The sequence below is a fragment of the Prinia subflava genome, chromosome 10, assembly GCF_021018805.1.
Source record: "Prinia subflava isolate CZ2003 ecotype Zambia chromosome 10, Cam_Psub_1.2, whole genome shotgun sequence".
Classification (NCBI taxonomy): domain Eukaryota; kingdom Metazoa; phylum Chordata; class Aves; order Passeriformes; family Cisticolidae; genus Prinia; species Prinia subflava.
In genome coordinates this window covers 11,702,971-11,724,928 of record NC_086256.1, presented here as the reverse complement: position 1 = coordinate 11,724,928, position 21,958 = coordinate 11,702,971, and the positions used below count along the sequence as shown (strand labels likewise).

The window sequence follows — 21,958 nt, the reverse complement described above, 5'->3', positions numbered from 1 at the left end:
TCTGTGTTAAGAGAAACTAGTTAGCTAGTTGGAACTTGATTGTACTTGCTGTTTTGAGTTTTTCAGAAGTACAGATTGTCTTGTCTTATGACCCATCATTGTTTGTGTGATTTTGGCTACTCCATGTCTAGTGTACATTCCAGAAATATTTTGGATTTACTAATGCAATGTTCAGCTTAGGCTTTTGCTGATACAGCTCAATAAAGTAAAACCTTTTCAGAATTAATTATTAGTTGTTTTGGTTTGGTTTTTCCTTAGGTTAAGAAATGGAGTGAAATTCTGCAAAGTGCAAAAATTTCCTGAGGTACTGTTACAATATGCACTTTAAAGCACTTTTTCTGCATAATTAGGAACGTGGTAAGACTAATGAGTTGCATGGAGTAAATTGTGTTTATAATGCTGTGATGAAAGTCTGCCTTCATCTTGGCATTTGTTTAAGAATGTGAGCAACGTGGTTGTTCACCCTGTAAGAAAATGAATCTTGTAGATGACAAGCAGAGGAATGGGATTTTCCTATGTTATTACTGTTGGTCTGCAGACAGTTTACAACATTCCTGTTCTGTGTTATTATATATACTACTGTTTATATTGTAGGTCATAGATTAAACATCACAGCCAGACTGGAAAGCTTTTCTGTAGGTAACACTTTTAACTTCACATTTAAAAAGTAATCCAGTCTTACACTTCAAAGCATGAGTTGATATTTTCAATAATCAGGAAGGAATGAATGTCCCTCCTTACAAGATTGGGCAATATGTGCATTGAGAAAAAGGTACATTTTTCAGTGCTGCATCAATGTTAGTAGACACAGCTGATTAAAACACAGAGCTTTGTGAATATGCTCCAGGTCATAGGGAAAAGTATTCTTTTGGGGATTATAAAAGGAAAAGATGGCACACCCAGTTTAGGTATTTAATATTAAATAGCACGTATAGTTCTTGACTGAATCTGTCAATCCTTCTTATAGATTCTGTGCATTCATCTCAAAAGATTTAGACATGAACTCATGTTTTCCACAAAAATTGGGACCCATGTGTCCTTTCCCTTGGAGGGCCTTGACCTTCAGCCTTTCCTTGCGAAGGACAGTCCAGCTCAAATCGTGACTTACGATCTCCTGTCTGTCATCTGCCACCACGGAACTGCCAGCAGTGAGTATGAGCTTCATTCTTCTATCTGCAGTTGGTACATCAGCACTCTGCTTTAAGGATAATAAGTATATACTGAAGGGTAAATGGATAAACAATGGTAATTAGAATGTGGAAGAGGAATGCTGTGATCTTTACTTCGACCCAAAAGATTTAAGGCTTGCTCTGAAAGAGTTGACATATCTTTCAAATTATATGGAATACTTAAATAAAATTGAAGATGGAAAAAGGTCCAAGAATATTAAGTAAGAAAACCATAGAACAAGGTAAATGTACAAATAATGTTGCCAGCAGATGACCAGTTAGTTGATCAGCTGCTCTGTACAACTTCTGTTCATGTCAATGCTTTGTATGCCTTAATTTTTGGAAACTGTTTACAAAGCACCACAAAGATGCCAGTCATTTTTTAAAATATGTTCTCTTGAGTGATCACTGCCATTCAATCTCAAAACAGGTGGTAACTGCTATTTGTGGGTAGTTATGAGTAGCTGAATAAACATCTTATTGCTATATATCAAGGTCACTTCTGCTTAGATGATTTTAGTATTTCTAAGATTTGGAATATAGGAGAAATAAATCTTTTAAGCCAGAAACTTCCTGGATTTTTATAGAAGTTACCCTCTCATACTTCTCTGACTTAAAGTATCCATGTTTGATTTTTTTTCCTTTTTAATTTAGTGCTTGCCAAGTGGTGCTTCACATAATGGATTTAGCAGATTATTTACTTATTAGCAATTAAATATATATTTAAAAATAGTAATAATTTAAAATATATTATGAATAGTCTTTTAAACACAGTTATGGTTGTGATATCGTGTAGCTGTTCAATATCTGTGCTACTTTCTAATATAAAGCATACAAAGATTTGAAAAGAGTTTGTTGTGGGAGCTGATGAGGGTAAGTTGTTCAGGCAATCTTACTCCAAATGTCATGGTTCAGGACTGTATTAACGTGCTGCTTGAAGAGTGCAGGAATGTGCTGAAAGTAATGTTCAACTCACCACTAGCTAATAGAAATTCAGAAAAAAGCTGATGTTGAGTTTGACAGAAGTTAATTTCAAAATCATATCTACTAATGATTCTGTTTCTCCCGTTTAAGACTTGAGAGGGTTTTTTAGGACTTACTTCCTTTTCATGTGTTGTAGAGTGAAATGGGCAGCTCTAGACACTCTATGATAACTTTTACTTCCTGCACCCTAGGTGGACATTACATAGCTTATTGTCGCAACAATTTAAATAATTTGTGGTATGAATTTGATGACCAGAGCGTCACAGAAGTATCAGAATCCACAGTGCAAAATGCAGAAGCTTATGTTCTGTTCTACAGGTAAGTAGAACATTAGAAGGACTATCATACCCCTATAAGTCATGTATGTAACTTTAAGCAGTTGGGCAGCTTTCAGAATCAGCTGCCTCATGAGAATTTTAATAGAAGAATCTGACCAACGAGAAAAGCCTGTGCTGGAGAAAAACAGAATCCTTCAGTTATGTCCTTAATACTTGCTCTGTCAGAGCTGAAGTGTTTATATTGAAATGAAAATAAAATCTGCATAGTAAGAGAACTTTAAGCCACAATTAAGAACTAGCCACCTTATTTGCAAACAGAGGAAGGGAATTCCGCACACGGAGAGGTTTTATACACAGAAGGTTTTTAACTGTTAGAGCTCTAATTGGAATTGTCCAAAGTCTTTATCAGATGGGATGTAGGACAACAGAGGTTTGACTGTGTTGTAATTTAATCCATTATATTATCCATTTAATTTAATGCTATTCATACGCTATTCTCTTCCTGAGAATTGAAATGAAAAGTGAGAAGTCATGTTATTATCATCTTCAGTCTAGGGAACTTCTGTACTTGAGATAATAAAAGCAACTTAGTGTTCAGATTTTAAATTTCTGGTACTAAGATCAAATTTCTGCTAAAAGTTGGCTGCAAAATACATTGTGTCAGAATTGGATAAAAAACGTGATGTGTTCTGAGAATGTTTTAACTTTCATTAGGAACACTCCCACCTGCCACTGTTCCAGCTGAGCCCAGGAGTCTCACTTAGTAGACCATTTAAAAGGAGTTTGGCAGTCATGATGTATTGCCAAGAAAGATCACTATGACTTTGATTGTGGGTTAACATATTCAAATAAATAATAAAAGATTAGCATTAATAAAAACATGGCTTTGAAAAAGAATATATCCACGAAAGACAACTGCTGGCTTGGAGACGAGAGAGTCTATTCCATCTAAAATGGGAGAGCAGTTACTTCCAGTTTACAGTGAGAAAAGTAGAAGGATGCAGGAAAGGCAGAATTACCTGATCTCCTTACTGTTTAACCCTACGTGTGAAGGTAAACAAGGAACACCTGGCTAAGGAATACAGCTTGAAAGCTTTATCTCAAACTCTGCAGAGAGGAACTGAGCAGGTGGGCACAGCCCTTGGTGCTGCACCACCTCTGCAGCACAGTTGACTTCTGTCTTGCACCCCAACTGTTTGCTTTCTTAGAATGTGTAAACTGGGAAGTACAGACAGGGCCCAGAGTTTTCTTTTCACAAAATAAGTTACCTGCACTGTACACAGGGATCTATATTTGTTTAATGATCTCTATTTCTGTATTAGAAAGAGCAGTGAAGAAGCACAGAGAGAGAGACGGAGGATATCAGGGCTACTGAATATGATGGAACCAAGTCTTCTGCAGTTCTATGTTTCCAGGCAGTGGTTAAATAAATTCAAGACATTTGCAGAGCCAGGACCAATTTCAAATAACGACTTTCTCTGTATGCATGGAGGTGAGACTGTAACTGTGAATAATTTAAAAATAACTTGTCAATGTCTAGCTATAACAGTGGTGTATGCTTGTTTTAATTAAAGCAGTTTGACTATACTAAGTTCATATTATGACTTCTTTGGTAAATTATAACTTCTAGGTAAATTCTTTCTTATTTTAGTACCTGACTAATTAGAAATGATGCTGTGTGAAATTATCCTCTTTTTTCTTTGCACATTTGATTTTGTTTATAAGCTTTCTTAATTTTTGAAGAGGAACAGTTTCTCTTATCTGCTTGCTTCTTAAACATGTATATTCACATTTTAAAAAATCCTGTCACTGTATCATCACCCTTAATACTTTCATCTGCAAATTGAAATGTTTTTCTCAGCTTGAGGCCATAAGCAGTGAGGTTTGAAAGCTGCTTTGGAAGAAATTGATCTGATGCTGAGTATCTGGTGCATAGCAGTGTGAAAATCAAGTAGTAATTCTGTGTATGTTGTATAGGAGCATAAAAATTTTACTTTGTGCTATATGTTAAAAAAATAAGAGCATTACAATAAGCAAAACACATTTGGGGAAATACCCATATTTGAGTACTAACATTCCAAGAAATCATTTCTATGTAGAACCTATTTTCTAATAAAAAATACAATTGCATTAGATAGGAAGATGGAGGTGCTGCCCCTGTTGCTGAACCAGAATGTTAACACAGGATGATGGTGTCCCTGTAGCCATCTGCAGGCTACCTGTGAGCCCTTTGGCTTTCCCTCTGCAGGGCTGCAGCAGATGACTGCTGATGTATGAGTGCCCAAGTACTCAATTTTCCCTGTTCCCAAGAATTCCTGTATAGTCCACTGTTGTTTACTGTGTGCTTCAACTCAGCACTGCTAATTCTGCAAGTCCCTCCATTTCTGCTGCCTTCAAAATTTGTCTGCTTTCAGATATTCATGTTGTTTGAAATATTTCCAAAAGTTCTGCAGCAAATAAGTGAATTTTGAATAGACAATTTGTTAGTGTTTATGTGCTTAATCAATATTATGATATTTAATCATCCTGCCATTCTGTATACCTTAAGAAGCTTTTTGAAATCATTATGTAAGATGGATTCTAGCTCTTTAATTTCAGCCATTCGTATAGTTTGCTTCTGCTTTTTATAAGCTTTTTGGCTTTTCAGCCTCAGCAGACTAAAATCAGAGTTTTGTCTTTAAATACAGTGATAGATTATACCTAGGTAAAACTTATTCCATACAATTTCTCTGAATTCATTGAAAGGTTGTATTTTTTATTTAGGGACTTCTAACATGGTCTCCTCCTCTCCCTAAAATCCACAAGTTTTATTGTTTGGGGGTTTTGTTTGTTTTTATTCCTTCTGCAGGTGTTCCTCCACACAAAGCTAACTTCATAGAGGACCTCGTTGTAATGCTACCTCAAAATATATGGGATAATCTGTATAGCAGGTAAGTTCTGAACTGTAATTGGAAAAATCCAGCGACACAGTTTGAGAGCCAAGCAGCAACATCAGACTTTAGAATTAGTGGCTCAGGAAAAAGACAGCCCTGTGGGCACACAGCTGACTGAAGAGACTGCAAACAGCCAATTTATATCATTTTCTTGTGCAAAGTAGAAGACTGCATAGAGTAGTGTGCTATTTGGGTAGTACTTCAATATTAAATCAATAAACATGTATGGTATGTATGAAATAACACAAAGTAGGTCAGCAAAAGTACGCTTTGCAGAGGTTTTTTGAAAGAGCTCTCTGTATCAGCTTCCTGTTCTCTTGTTGGCTGGAGACAGCTTTTCTTTTATGTTGGCTTTGAATCCATAGCCTCAGCTGCCAGTACTGCTTCAAAATAACTTATATCTGAGTGTTCTGTGTTACTGCCCCACACTTTAATGTCAGTCAGGTTTGAGTGCTTGCTCACAAAGCAGGAATTCTTACAAGCTATGCCTTATTCTAAAGTAACAAAAAGCTGCAGCAGAGCTTTGCTGATGGCTTTCAACTTTGTATTACACTTGCATTAAATATTTTTAGCTATTAATTTCCTGCCACTTAAACAATACATCGAAGAGTTTGGGGAGTTTTTTATTGATGTTTTAAAGTGTTGGTGCACACAAGTAAAAAATAAAAACAATTCTATTTCTAGTTTATTTCCCTTTTCCTATGTGTACTCAATTTTTCTTCCATTATCCATTTTCTGTATGCAAAAATACTCTTCTCAGGAGCAGTGCCCCTGCAGACTTCCATGGATAGTTTCACACAAGGAAAACATGAGAGAAGGCTCAAGAATAACATATAAAAAAGAAGAAAACAATAAATGAGTTTAGAGGCTGGGGTCAGGGAGGTAGCAGAGCTAATGAAGAGTACTGCAGTGGGATGGAGGAACATGTTTGCCAGAGCTGGCTGGAATTTCCATAGGCTGTTTCTTAAAAGACTTTTGGTAGAATCACACCTGGTGTATATATAACAACACTCACTGACATGTTCTGACTATAGTGACTCCTTCTGAAGTCTGTGATGCAGCTGAGTTTGAGATGGTTTGGACTGGCATGAGGCGAGATGAACAAGATGGTCTTAGGATGGAGAACAGAAAATAAACGATGGCGTTTTGGGGTCACTGTGACTGGCGTGTGTCAGCCTTCTGCTCGTACTGACATGTGCCCTGTCTACAGGTGCATGATCTTTGTACATGATATTTTCCACAAGGCTGATTGTTCGTGTTTTTTTACTTTTACTGCAGATATGGAGGAGGACCAGCTGTTAACCATCTGTATGTTTGTCACACCTGCCAAATTGAGTCTGAAAGAATTGAAAAAAGAAGGAAAAATGAATTGGAAATGTTTATACGGGTAAAAAAAGAAAATGTTTATCCATTCTGCTACTGGCCAACACCTGACATTCAGGACTAAGATTACTAGAATTGCACAAGGGATTCCTATAACAAATGGATTTCATTAAATACCTCTATCCCTATATACCACCCCTCCCCCTAATGGCAGCAGTAATGTTCTTGTGAACTACATATAAATATTAAAATGTATATTTTTATATAAAATTATATAAAAATGTACTTAGAGAAAAATTTTAATGTGTTTCTTGAATTACTTTTTTATAGTATGGAAACAGCCCCATGAGTAGCTGTTTTTATACACTGCCAGTGGTCTGTTCTGTGCAGTCTGATAAGGTTTAAGTGCAATCATTTATTAAGTGCAATAATACTGTGCCAAGAAAAAATTAATGATAATCATTCTAGTTCTAATATTAAAAAAAGGCATTGGAAACATAAACAAATGTCAGTAATTCAGTGTGAAGTAAATATGTTAATATTGTAATGGATCTGTAAAATTTATATCAAGGAGCTACTGTATTTTCCCTGGGTTAGAGAATTATGTGCTTGAGTCTGAAGGTAAATAATTACTGGTAATGATTTTGAAGTTCTTAAACCAAAAATGTGTTTTGAAGTTTTCAGTGAAAATAAATGCAGAGACATTGGAGTCCCATTCCTGCTATCTTAACTCATGAAAGGAAGAAAAATAGAACTGACTCTGTTTTTTCAGTTCGGTTTGTCCTTTAATCACACTTCAGAGATTGTCAGCTTTTCCATGGTTTTTTGAAATGTTTAGGAATTTTCATGACTCTGGATTACCACTGGTTAGTAATTATTATTAATGACATTGAGTCAGCCCTATTTGCTTTAGCAGTCAGTATCTTTCCAGTAAAAGCAGTGATTATATGTGCACTGTTGTGCAAGTATTGTTACTGGTTAGCACACAGAAAATTCTATTGTCCTCTGTAAAGATGGCTTTAGGGAGTGATTGCAACACGTACTCTATATGAAACCCTAAGTTGTGTTGATGCTTTGGCTTTATGACTTCAAAGGGGAAGTGTAGCTGTATTATTACAGAGCTAAAAAGATAATGGTTAAAGGTTTAAGTGACTTTCTGCTTGTTTCTTCATGATGTTGTAAAAAGTTCTGCAAATCATGAAAAGTCCCAATGTATTAGTTCACTGGGCCTTGCTTGGAATTGTACTGCCATCTGCTCAAAATACTTGAGGAAAAACAAACACAGATGATGATACAGTTCATCACACAAAGAACTTTTCATAAAAGTATGGGAAAAAGATTTCAGAATGCTATTTTATTTTACAAAAATAAGGTCTCTGCATTTTTTGCTACTTAAAAGTTCAGCCTTCACAGTAATTATCTATTAGTGTTTGATGAGTAAGCACTTGTGCTTAAGAAGAACTTGCTGCTTTTTTCAGGAAATATAAATAATTTCTCAACTAAATAGTAAATCAGCTTTTAATATGAAGGCTACCACTCCATCAGAATCTCATCTTAGATATTCACCAGGTGTTCACTCTTTTTATGGTCAGTGGTTCTTTAAAATATTCTGTTACAGTGTAATGTTATGGTGTTAATAATTAGTGGTTCATAGAATTCAGTAGTTTAAAGGAATAAAAGGGCAGAAAACCAGAGATTTTTTTTTCCTTTTAGCTTAATAGAGCATTCCAAGAAGAAGAATCTCCATCAACATTTTACTGCATCAGCATGCACTGGTTCAGAGAATGGGAAGGATTTGTAAAGGGTAAAGACAGTGGTAAGTTGTGCCCCATTTCAGAATATAGGTATTCTTTTGTTGTATTGTTGTTCTGCTTTGGTAGAAGACTGTAGGAAGGACAGATAGCAAAGACAACAAAAGCTCCTAAACATCTAAGACCCAGGTTTTATAGGTTACAAATATACCCAGGGTACAGAACAGAGTAAAATAATTCACAGCAATGGGATAATGGCATGGATCTAAGTACAAGGGGGGGTGGATTTTATTGATAGATGATAGATGGTGCTGCAGCCTCTGGAGAAAAGGTGACCTCGTCAAATCTAAGCTCAGTAACAACTGTACTAATGTCAGTTTAGCTGACTCCAGATGCTTCTAAAGTTTTAAAATGGAAACTGATAAAATGTTCTGCAATCTTGTCAGTCTGCTCTAGGACAGCTTTGGTAAGGATGAGAATTAGGATTAATTTGTGTTTTATGTTGCTTGAAGACTTAACTGTAATCATGAATGCTTTGGAAAACTTGCTCTTAATTAAAATGTGATTAGCTTTTAACAACTTAGAACGTACTGTTAAGCAGTACAAAATCAAGCAGTAAACAAATGAGCTGTTTTTCCTTCCCTTTGGAAGCAGAACCTCCGATCTGCTGTTTGTTTTCAGCTCTTCCAATTTTAATAATTTTTCTGTTGCACTAGATCCTCCTGGCCCCATTGATAATGCTAAGATTGCAGTAACAAAATGTGGCAATACTGTGCTAAAACAAGGTAGGTGTCCAATATTGCTGCAGTTTTGTGCCCCTTATGTATTTGCTGAAGCTTGGAAAATTTATGATTTTTTAAAATTAATTTATTTATTGTTACTATAAAATGAATCTGTGTTGTGCCTGTTTTTAGGGGATCATTTTATTCTTAAAATGAAGAATTAGTATCTGTAATAGACTAATTTAAATGCAGTTCAGAGTGTGGGAAGTGCAGAGTAACTTGACAATGGTGAAAGTGTGCTTTGGCTTTGTATCACTTGGTTTGATGGGGGTTTTCTTAACAAAACTGGGAGACTGTTCTATATGTATGCAGTTATTTGAATCTTGAAACCTAATTTGAATAGAAAAATATCTCACAGAGGGAGAAAACCACTGTAAATAAAATCTGTTGCTCATTTTTCTGCAAGTCATTTGATACTGTACATTGCACATTAGAGAAGTTTTTGCAAAGATACAGGTTTCTTCATTATTCTTCAGAGTTAAATGCTAGATACCCATTTATTTGGAATTCATAGGTACAGAGGAAAATATTCTTATATGACCTGCTTTATGAAGTCTTTAGACTTTCTAAGAAGCTTTAAATTCATTGCAGCTCAGCCTAAAAGACAAATTTGCATCAATAAAATTAACGTTTATTTAACTGGATTTTTTCCCAATTTGCTAAATGCCTCAGCATACATTGGATGTACCAATAAACCTACCATAAACCTCACCAACTGTAGAGTTCCAAGAGTTCATTTTAAAAACAGTGAGTTGTGGCACTCATGAGTTTCGTAGTGCATTTTAATTATTTAAGTGCTGATGATGGAATTCAAGTACAAGGTTTAAAACCTAATAAAAAAATCACTTTAGAAGCAGTAATTGATAGCAAATTAGCCAGCTGTTGGTTTACTTTCAGCTACATTGGTACAAATTAGAGCTTTGGTAGAAACAAAGATGAATAGGATGTGGAAATTTTGTCTTGTAAGTTATAAGAGGTGGGAACACCACTAAAGAAGTGTCCAGTACTACAGATTTCTGTGATCCAGTGGTCCTGATTCCAGTGCCTGAGTTCACTGTTCAGTTTAACCTGACTGGCTGCAACCTGCATAAGGGAGTGAAGATCTGTCTACTCATGTGCCTGCAGAGATGGAGTTGTTTCTTGAGACCCTCAAGTAAAAGAGTAAAACTGAGGCATAACATCATTAGTAGTGGCATGGGATCTGCATGATGACTTCCAGATGAAGCTTTGCATAGTTGAGTTGCTGTAGGTTAACAAATGTGCAGCTCTTTGTACCCTTCCCCTTCAGAAACTCTTAATAGGTAAAGTACAGCAGTACCACCAGGACAGAAAAGTACAGGAGGTGGGGGACAGGTCCCCTGCTTATAGTACTGACTTCCTTTTTTTAAAGTATGAGGGTGCTGAAACAAGACTTAACAAGACAAATTAATAATGTCTAGTAAAGATAGTAGGGGAAGCTTGCTGTCAGGCAGGGTTGTGATTTGCTAAAAGAAGCAGGAGGCTTATTCTGGTAGAACAGAAATGTGACCTTTCTGAATGGGTTAATGTGAGCAAATCACTCAGTATCAGACAAGATCCTTGTATTGAAACCTAGAGGGGAGATGTGCAGATGCATCTTGTCTTTGCCACTGTAAAAAATTGTGGAAAATCAGAAGTGCTGGTTGGATGCTGACTTGAGACAAGAGACAGATCTCTAGCCAGAGCAGTGGAATCATGAGCAAAGACTTGAATCAGTGAATGAAATCAGGCTGACCCATCAGTGCTACAGGAGCATTGCTGGAGCTGTTATTATCCTAATAATAGTCCTTTCTCTCTGGGAATTTCAGTTTGCTTCTTGTACTTTTCTTCTTTACTACCAATATTAATTTCTCTGATGAAACAAGAATCTTGAGTCCTTGAACTTTACTATGTAATTGATGTGACTGCATGTCCTTATAATAATATGAATCACTGTTTCCAGACTACCAACAGCTACTGGCTGTCAGCTTGATTGGTAGATATTAGCTAAGATCTTTATAATAGGTTTTTCATATGTTTTCTGCAAGTACTGCATAATTTAGAGCAGGTAGTTGTAAGAATCAAGAAATACGAAACAAAATAGGTAATTGGGTTTGGCAGCTGGTGCAAGATAAAGAGAAAATTAAGGTTATGGTGTTAAATTTGGATCTGAATTCTGACAAGTTTTAAATTTTAAAGTTTTTTTTTTTAAGTTTTAAATTTTAATCTGTATTTTTTTTCCTTTTTGTATCTGTTTTGGACTTAAATCATTAAAGAATTATTATAAATAGTAATTAAATTTTAAAAAATTTTCAGGTGCAGATTCTGGACAAATATCAGAAGAAACATGGAATTTTCTTCAGTCAATCTATGGTGGAGGTCCAGAGATTATACTCAGACCACCTGTTCCTCCAGTAGAACCTGATATGTTGCAAACAGAAGAGAAGATTGAATTAGAAACTCATGGTCTGTAGCTACTGAGAAAAGGATGAACTTGTAAGGAATCCAGCTTCCTTACAAAATGCCCAAAACACATTCCTAAAAGTTTTATTCTCTTATGTCTGTTGGAGGCACAGCTCACTGGGCATTACATTAACTACAGAATAGTAAGTTGAAATATGTATTGCAATTTGTTTAAGTAGCGGCTGTTTCTCTGTTTTGGAAGGCATGTGGTTTGTACATTTTGGAATGTTTGGTCAGTGGGAAAAATGTAATTTCTGAATTTTTTGCTAAGAGTCAAAATCCTATTATATCCTTAGACTTGAAAAACAGGGACAAATTTTAGAGATGTTCAGTAACCTTCTGATTCCTGATTGGGCTCTGATATCTACAAATGTTTGTCTATCTTAATTGTACAGTCTTGACAAGCCTAGGTATGTGAGGAGTGTATTTTAAATGGACTGTAATCAAAGATAAAGGATTTTCATTTCCTAAATGCTCAGGAAAAAATTCTCTTTGCACTGTAAGTATATGAAATGAGTAGTATATAACATCCAAATACTTATTGTATTTGAGTGGCTCAAACGTTAGGGTAGACTGAATAATGTTTTAGTCAGCAAATGTCATAACTTATTAATACTAAATTTTACATCTTATTATAGTCTTCTGTAACTCTATAAACCTGGCTAGTGTCTTTAATAGTATATGTGGCAAAAAGATTTAGTCTTCTCTAGGGTAATATTTGAGAGCATGAAGTGTGAAATGTAAAATTATTATGGACATGAGTGATATAAATTTCAGAAAATTAAATTGTCTGGTCTCTTGAATTACATTCATAAGCATTTATATTTGAAGGATTTTATTGTATTGTTAAAAATTTTCATTGGCATGATGACCTTTAATGTCAGAAGCTGGATAAAATGTATATATTGCAAAACTTTATTGAATGATTCATATTGGAATGCAGAATGACACTTGCTCGTGTTTTTGCCTGATATTGTTTCCAAATAAGCAGCATTATTCAAGACTGGATCAATAAAAACAAAACAAAATTAACTGCGGAATAGGCGGGGGAAGCTTTCCTAAATGTTTTTCATTTATTATATAAATACAAAATCTTTGGAAGTAATGCTGAAGTAAAACTGCTCTCACACCCATACAGTTATATTTTTTGACTATTATAAGTTTAGACAATGATGTTGACAGTTCTAGCTCCAAAGTAAGAAAATGCTGACATAACAGTCCTCTGAATAATTTTAAATGTAGTTTAAAAACATATTGGTTTGTAGGACTTCATGCTATTCTAGTTAAAAAGCTATAATAGCCCTAGAGAAAATGTCCTCTAACCATAAGTATTTGTAAATGTGTTATTATATTAATAGATAAAAAAATGTGAAACTAATACTGCATTACCTCTGTAATGCATCAAATACTGATTTGTCTGACTGATTGAGGTAAAGTTAACTTGCTTATGAACATTGTATGTAGTAACTTGCTGATGTTGGCGTGTGAACTACTGTCTGATTTAAAGTCTATTTAAAGTTTTTTTTTTCTTTTTTTCGGGGCCAAGGTTTTCCAGTTTTCTTTGATTTAAGGTTCTTTAACATACTAAAGCTAAAGAACAATGAATTGAAGAATTTTTCCTATACAACGTTCTCAACTGGAAACTTAGGAAGTATTTCCTTGTTCCTGTTAAAGCACAGTACAGTGATCAAATTTACAAATTTATTCAATGTTTTTGTTAATAGTCTGGATGGTAGAATAGCCTGGCCCTGTAAAATTTGCAGGGGAAAAAAGGATTGAGTGTTAGGGGCTTGTCAGGGAATGAAGCAGTTCTGTGCTGAGTATTCTGAGTATTACACCAGATCAGACTAAGTGAAAACCCAGTGATACCAAAACAAAACCTGTTCTGGGTAAGAGTAACAAAAGCATCAGATGTGAGGCACAGGAGGTGATTATTCTGCTCTACTTGGTGCTGTGCTAGTTGTGAGATCTCATCTTACTGTTCCCAGTTTTGAATGCTATATGATGATAAATACAAATTGAGGTTATTTTAGGGAAAAGCAAGAAGACTTGAGTGTTGAAAAGAACTCATTTTCTCCCTTAAAAGAATGCTGAAAATGCAAGACTTCGAATGTGTAAATAATTGCTGGATAATACTGAACAATTTTTTTCTGAGATAAGCAAAGATATTTGCCTCAGCTTTAGCAATGGGGACTTGTGCTGGGTTTAGGAAGCTTATTTCAGAAATCTAGAAGTCTTCTAGTCAGTCTTTCCTACTGGGTGTCTGGGAGTCCATAGTCAAACATAATCTGTGATGCACACAGATCAGTAAGGAGGCACTTCATGGCAGCAGAGTTTGAAATGCTTTTGTCACTGTGGAAAAAGGCATTTTCACACTGGAACTCTTTGTCATACATAGAAAAAACCAAACCCGTGAGTTTGCAGAGATAAATAGATATGTTTTAAGGCAGTTCCAAAGGGATGACTGTCTTCCTTTTAGCCCTTTGAGAGCTCTGCAAGGGATATTATGTCACAGAAATGGAAGTAGTCTTTTAAAGGAAGGTAGTGTGGGAGAGCTGCAGATGGAAGGCTTGTGTATGCTGGAGGAAAGGCAATAGTTCAGAGAACAGGTAAAGGACAGGCCTTTACTGGGAGAAGCTGTCATGATTTGTAGCAAAGAAAGAATGCATCTCAGGAAGGGCCTGTGGAAATTTTTTCCATAAGCCTTTCACCAGACTATTTGGATTCTTTGTTCGTTTGTTTCCAGTTGAGGAAACACAGCAGTGTGTTTGGGTGCCAGAGAAACTGTCACTTCAAGAAGGGAAAAATCCAGTGGACTCCTTGTTGTAGGCCTGGAAATCTAGATATGAGCTGTTAAAAGCCTGCAGCTCAGTCTGGTAACTTTAATCCTCACTTCTGGGGAAAATGGTATAGTGGGTGTCAGCTCAAAGCTTGATTTCTCTAAATTTCTGAAGGGTTTTTGCAAGCAATATAACTAATTGTTCATCTGAACACCCAACATCGAAGAGACTGCTTCAAATATTATGTAATGTAGCTGAACAGTATAATTGGAGGAAAAAAGAATAGCAGAAGGGCTGCTGAGTTACTCAGTAGTAAAATAAGGCAGTTTTGTAATGTGTTTCGAAGGTGAGAGCTAAATAGTCTGGCTACTCAGTGATTTAAACTGGGGAGTCCAGAAAGCTCTTTCTGCATGTGTCATCCAAGTTGGTCCTGTGTATAGGGATACATATATACTTATGTATATTATGTATAGTCATATAATTATATTAGATTATACATACATATTTCTATACATACACATATATTTTATGTATGTATATAAAAATGCACATAATCTACTTCTCCAGTATCTTAATTGAACTATGACTAGAGGCACTACAATAATTATTTTGGGGTTTATGCTGGAGTAGTATGCTGGACTTAAGGTAGCTACATTTGATAAAAGTTGTTTGTTTAAATAGGCAAATGACACTCAGTTTACTGCTGTAATGGGTATCAGCCTTCTCATCAGTAATGGCCTCTTTCAAGATCAGATAAGAAAGCATAAAGTGTTAGAAATCTGTGTTTGGCTGTATTATAATGAGGATGAAGAGGTTTCCATTTGTGAAACAAAAGTTCAATGTGCCCACAGTTCATTAGTTCTGAAATTTTCTTACGAAATCTAATGTAATTTGATGTGCTATGCTAATGCATTATTTAAGAATTCTCCTTCTCAGATTCAGAACTTACATAGTGACTAGGTTTTTCCAGACTATATATCCTACTTCTCCTAAAAGCAGAAGGCATTTATTTGTAATGATACTGCTAACATTTGACCTTTTTTGGGGGTATCCTGTTATTCATAATATAATTTCATTTGGAAAAGCAAGCCTGGGATTTGTAAATTTTACTGAAAAACTTAGATATTATCTGCTTAAAGGGACAAAGTGCTTTCTTCATATTTGCCGTACAACTATTTTATACTGAACTAAGAAAAAATCCTGTTTCATTTAATCCTTCTGAATTCCCTGTATACATCTGGCTTAGTGCAGTCTAAGCAGTTTTCTCACTGAAAACCTTTCAGTCTTCATTTTGCCCAGGAAATGAGTAAAACAACTAGGCTTTCTCATTCTTCCTAACAGATGGCTTTTCTGGCTTCCCTCTATCCTTAAGCCATCCAGAGCTGACAGTTAATAGCAGGAAGCAAAATAAGACTTCTGTGTTTCTGAAGTGTTATGAAGATAGACAAATCACTTTCAGTGTTAACTCACAGAAATTAATCCAGTTACAAACAAACTTGGTTTATATTAGCCTTCAAAACCTTAGAAGATTAGAAAATAGCCTTGTAAAATGCTTGGTAAAATTTTAAAGTGCTATTTTCACTAACAGTGAAAACTGTAACTTGTTTTCTTAAATATGTTCTATTATGTATATATATATATATCTGTTTAAAATATATGACTTGTTTTAGGTTAAACTTTAGGCTAGCTTTAAGCTGTCCAACAAGAGGACAAGTCTGCTTCTCTATAGAAACCAGTGAACACTGCCACACAGTAAGATGAAATATGCTTATAATACATCTAATGTTACACGTTTGCTTACAGTCACAGAGTCATGGTTTTCACAGAAAGCTGAAATTATTTATTCTATCTCAAAACTTTTCTCTCTTCTAAAAGTGTGTCAGCTCAGACGCGCAGCTGGAAAAAGAAGGTCCATTTGTGAGGAACAGATCACTGAAGTGTCCAGTAGGTTTTCTGTACCTGGACTGATAGTGGTACAGCATGCAAACTCACTTGATGGCAACTTTCCACATAGGTTGTACATGGGTGTGTGTGGGCTTAAAAAATGCAGTAGGAACTTGGTTACAAATGGGACGTTTATAAGATGAATAAGCAAGTAAATTCATTTTCTATTCTGAAGTTCAAGACTGAATTAACTAAAATTTCAATACTGATTGTTGAATGGACATGTGAAAATACAGCTGACACTTGACTTGCTGATTTATGTGCAAGTATAAAATGAACCATCAGTAAAAAACTAAAGGCATAATAGGAATACACTGGTTCTTTGTGCACTTTTGATATTCCTTTATGCAATGCTAGTGAATCTTAAAGCACTTTTCTTCCTAGTCATTGGGAGCATGGGAGGTACAAAAATAAAACAGTCATCATCCACAAAATATTTTCATAATACAAATCCAGTTGAGAAGATTTCATTTCCAGATATGTTCCTCATTCCTCACTTGGAACTCACAAACAATTTATTATACATAAAAAATTTTACTAAGATCTGTTTTTGGAAAAACTTAGCACATGAGAAAGTACATCTAAAAGTACTTTGTTGAGAAGAATAAAGAGGGCAGGAGAGAGGAGGCATTTGATTCATAGGCGTAGGAAAAAGCTTAGAATAAATTGTCAGCTGCCAAAAAAGAAAAATAGCAATTTTTGTTTCATATGTCACAGGACACTGCCAAGAGCTTTTCACGTTCATTGTTCATTAATAGTTTTGCTCAGAAATGAATGTTTTTCTAGGTGACTATTTTTTTCTGTCTAGTGTGTTTAATGTTAAATATGCTAAACATGTTAAACATTATAAAACAAGATGTCCTGGTTTCCATGGGGATACACTGCTTTTCCCCCACCACCACTTCCCCTGGGTGTCTGTTAAAATGCCAAACCCAAATGAACATGCAGCACTTGCTCACACTGTGAATGCATGTTTGTTTCCACCACTGCACACACTGTCTCTTTAGTACCCAGAAGTAAGGTTACTCTGAGATTTGCAGTTACAACAAAAGAAATGCACTCATGCATGCCAAAGTGCTAATGAAATGGCAGCTATTAATTCACTTATTTTCAATTAAGTGTTTCATGTAGTACCAAGGTTTACAATTTAACTGTAGAAACTAGAAATAAAACATGTTTTAGCTATGAACTCTTGGAGTGACCTGTCTTCTGAATAATTCTTAGTAAGGGAAATATGCTCTTTTACCTCATTTGCTTGTAGTATAATTAATTTGCTGTCCAGCCAGGCAGGGTAGTGGAGATAATCTGTCTTTTGAACTTGATCAGTAGGAATCTGAACTTCATATGTGACCTTGCCTTTGCACACTCAAGTGCAGGTCTGGTCTTCCTAGGCTCTTTCTGTAGATGTTGAAAAAGATAGAGGTAATAGAGGCAGTTTCTGGGCTTCTGCTCTGCTTTTAAGTTAAATCTGAAAAGCGTCTACTGTCATTCTGGATTTGAGCCCTGAACAGGAATCTGTTCTTAAGCTGTCAGTGGTGCTGGTGTTCACGCCTATGTGATGGCAATTTGTCTGAAATTTTATTAAATTTTTCATATCCTGTATGAGAGGGCTCTAATCGTAAGCCAGGCTTTTTCTTGAAAAGCTTTTCTGTTTGGAAAAAATGTGCCTAAAGGCTAGGCAGAAGTGGGCCAGGTATTTTTATTTATTTATTTAATTTAGACACCTACATCTTAAAACATAATTTATACTTTTCTGGTTTACATTGAACATTTTATGTGCTGTTCAGTTTTGAGTAACAATAGAGCCCTTTATTGTGGTGACCTGAAGGAATATGCAAGGTAGTCAAAAGAGTAACAGGCATATTCTGTGACCTGATGCACCTTCATGTAGGTTATACATAATTCAAAATATTAATGCAGAGCCACTAATACCCGAGAGCGCTCCAAACGTGTAACAAAGGGATGTTTCTCAAGGAGAGAGGAAAGATAAAAGGGGCTGTTTGGACAGGAGTTGATAACATCTGTAAGGGCTAAAGCTCCCTGAGGAAGATGACTCACTCTTACAGTCTGTGCTGATTGGGAACACTCCAGGAAGGTAAATGGAGGTAATGTGGGCTTGGGGTTTTAGTAGCCTTAGGCAAAACCCCTGTGCCCATAGTGTCCAGCTCACCCTCTCATCCTGCTGAGGCAAAACCTCCCTGATTCACGTAGGTGAAATGTCCCAGAACCTGTAATTCTCTGGATTGTTTTCTTGAAGCCTGACTTAAATTTCCTACTCTAGAATAATAACATACTCGAAGAAACTGCAATAAAGCAAATTTTTTAAAATGCAGTTGGTTGAAATGGGTAGCAGTATTTCCATTTTGAAATATAAAACCCCACTTTTGAGCTGTAAAAACTAAGAAGTATAATACATTCTGAAAATCAAAGATCTTCCTCTTGGTATGCAGCTTTTATGTTTAATGAGTTCCACTGTGGTTTTTTTTTTATAATATACTACAATCTAGCTATCATTTCATACTGACCTGACTTCAAAGCCTCTACTGAAATTAGAAAAAGCCATTTAAATGGGAATACCTCATATGTGAGGAGTGTTTATACACTCCTGTGGTACTGAATACAGTCTTAATTAATTGAATTATTAAAAATAAATATCAGATTACTTCACTGCAGCTTCTTAGACCAATTTGGATTAGATTATCCCTACCTTAAATATATTTTAATTATTGCAGAAAATGCAAATAATAACTTTGAAAATTCATTTCACTTTTGTGATTGATAGCTTGCGTTTTCAACATGGAATATGACTAATTTCAGTAACTAAAAAGTCAATCTGCAATAATCTCTGTGGGTTGTAAGACTCCTGAATTGTCTGATGCACTTACCTTTTATCAGTGACTGGAGATCGTTCTCTTGAATGAAGAGCTAAAACTTATTTCTCCCTACCTTGTTCCTACAAAAAAAACAATTAAAAGAAAAAAAAAGGCATAAAACCCAGGCATTCTAAACTTATGGCTGAAGTGGATTTTAGTAGATACTAGACCAGATGACTCCATATAATTGTGTGAAATTTACTACTATTACATTTTTTTAAATTATTTGTTTAGTAATATTTTAATACTATTTTTGACATGCTGACTTCCATACAACTATAAAGTCTTTGTCCAAGTAGTATTCGAAGTAGTAGAAATATTATTAAAAGCATGCATTTTGTTATTATGGCACTAAATTGGTAGTATTGTTAAATTTAATGAAAATTGTGCCAAAAGGCCAGAACAGTCTTGTGTAAACTGGCTACTGAAACCACACCTAAATGCATCAGTAGAGCATGTCTTCAGGCAGAATAGTTCTTAAAGGTTAGACACAAACCAGAATTGTTTCTCTAAAGGATTTTGCTTCAGGTAAAACTAGTGAAAACATTTCACTGAGGGCAATCTAGCCTTTCTCATATTTATTCTTTATATATGGTAGCATTAATGGAAAAAAAAATTAGAATGTAGGGGTCTCCAGGGAATAGAGCAGGCAGAACTGAGCAAAACAGGGGACCTGTAACAATAATGAAGTGATTGTGTAAGGATGTGTAATGTATCCAAGCAGAAAATGGTTTTAACATTGTTTTTTTGTTTGTCTCAACAAAAACTATCCTTTTATAACTTTATCTTTTGTAACTATCTGCAAGAATGCAAATACTTTTTCTTCTGTTTCCTCAAAGTGCCACCTTTAAAGTGCCTACAGACGAAATTATTGAGGTGGTAAAGTAATCAATGCAGAAGTATCTAACTGTTGTGCTGAGCCAACTCTCATCCAATCCAGGGTGATTTATTAGGTTTGGGCCAGGGAAGTTGACCCAAAAGAACTTAATCTGGCTTTAGGAAAATTCTCACTGTCCAAGGCTTAGCTGCACCTGAGTGATTGCACACACGCAGTCAGTCCAGTGTGGTTTCCCATGAGTCAGCTCTCGTAAGCCTCTGGAGCTGAACTCAGCCTAATCTCCCTTGTCCTGCTTGCCCTCTCGAAGAGCCAGTGTAGATCCAGACCTGTAGCCAAGGATATGAGCCCAGTTTAACCAGGGCTGGGGCAGGAACCAGTAAGAGCTTGTTAATGCTGTTTGGAGGGCATGGTGGAAAGAGAGCAGAGCAGCTGTCACAACTAACCTATATGTCCTTAGGATCAGCTTCTCAATTGTGCTGAGTTCTAATGAGTGAGCTTTGTTAATCTTTCATCAGGAAAAAAAGTCACATATTATTTGCTCTAATAATAGGAGAAGCAATTAAGCAATTTCATGGATTGAGATAGGTGGGAACAGGGATGTTGCTGCTGAAAGCAGGAGCTATGTCACAGCTTCATCAAAGCTGGAACTTGTAGTGTTGGCAGTTGTCCATGCACAAACATGAGCTGAAGTATCCCACAAACATGGACGGATGTCTGCTCATGTAGAAAATACTGCTTTGGGAGGGGTCTGATCTACTAATTTTTAGCTTGTCCCATTGTAACTTGCTGAAAAGTTGTCATTTAACAGCATTATCCCCTGATCAGAACAGGGGGTGGTTTTGTTGTGGTTTGGGTTTTGTGGTTGTTTTGGGTTTTTTGTTGTTTTTTTTTTTTTCCCCATTGCTAACATTGATGAAGCCTGAGAAAATATTGCCTTATAAATGAGTAATATGTAAGGCTGCCCATAATAAATACAACTACCAGTTACTGGTATGAGACAGATGCTGTAGTGCAGAGGAAACTGCAGCCACAAGAACTAGAGATGTGAGATAGTTTGGGTAGAGTATATGAGGAACAAGGGACACCAGATGGAAGTGAAAACGCATTGGAAAAAGCAGTGTGGTGCTACCAAGCAGGAGTATCTTCTTTTACACTTAGAAATTATTTCAAAGCTGCTATAGGGTACTGCAGGGAAGGGGCTGCAGGATAGCACGAATGGGTGAAAAAGATTTAGAACTGTGGGGACATCAGAGTAGAAGCAGAGCCTCAGGCAGCTTCAAACAAAGCAGGTTTCTCCAGGTTTTAATGTAAATTCTCTTGGGTGGAGGTGTTAGTGAACGTGATCTCAGGCATTACTACACATAGGCTGCTTTCTCTTTTTTGCATATTGTTAATTTTCCTCTGGAAGGTTAACAGAGCCAAACTTCTCAGTAGGTACACAATGGCTGGATTAAATCCAGGGAAAAGCAGGGAGCATGCAGAGGTGGGGCAAGAGCCTGAGGAGTATCCCTTTCATTAGCAGGAACCATGACCTCAAACATAACACCATTAACAGTTGCTCTTTGTTAACCTTCCATCACTAGGCATCAATGCTTCTTAGGTAAGATGGCAGAACCTAATATTTAAATCCTGCTCTGTGAATTCAAGGCAAATCCTGGTAGGGTGTGGTTACAGTATAGTCAGACTGGTTTAATCCTATTGCCAAAAAGTTACTGCTGCCAAAGGATTGCCGTGTTCCTCGCCTCTACCGGCAGCACTCCCTCCCCCATCTCGCATGCTGGCTCTCATCAGCCCCATGGTGAGCCAATGCAGTTTAATTTCTACATGAGAACGAACACACCAG

At 36.1% G+C, this 21,958-nt stretch overlaps 1 protein-coding gene across 3 annotated transcripts in view; it reads left to right on the top strand.

Annotated features, from left to right (window-relative positions):
• Positions 1-13,225, top strand: part of USP33 (ubiquitin specific peptidase 33) — a 37,954-nt gene extending 24,729 nt beyond the window's left edge. For all 3 annotated transcript variants that reach the window (XM_063407308.1, XM_063407311.1, XM_063407309.1), the window contains exons 16-24: positions 259-304; positions 968-1,148; positions 2,345-2,471; positions 3,754-3,923; positions 5,280-5,361; positions 6,643-6,751; positions 8,401-8,503; positions 9,155-9,223; positions 11,534-13,225. In XM_063407308.1, the coding sequence (XP_063263378.1) occupies positions 259-304; positions 968-1,148; positions 2,345-2,471; positions 3,754-3,923; positions 5,280-5,361; positions 6,643-6,751; positions 8,401-8,503; positions 9,155-9,223; positions 11,534-11,691 (1,045 nt within the window). In that variant the 3' untranslated portion in view covers positions 11,692-13,225. The remainder of the gene's footprint in view (positions 1-258; positions 305-967; positions 1,149-2,344; positions 2,472-3,753; positions 3,924-5,279; positions 5,362-6,642; positions 6,752-8,400; positions 8,504-9,154; positions 9,224-11,533) is intronic.
• The last annotated feature ends 8,733 nt before the right edge of the window (positions 13,226-21,958 follow it).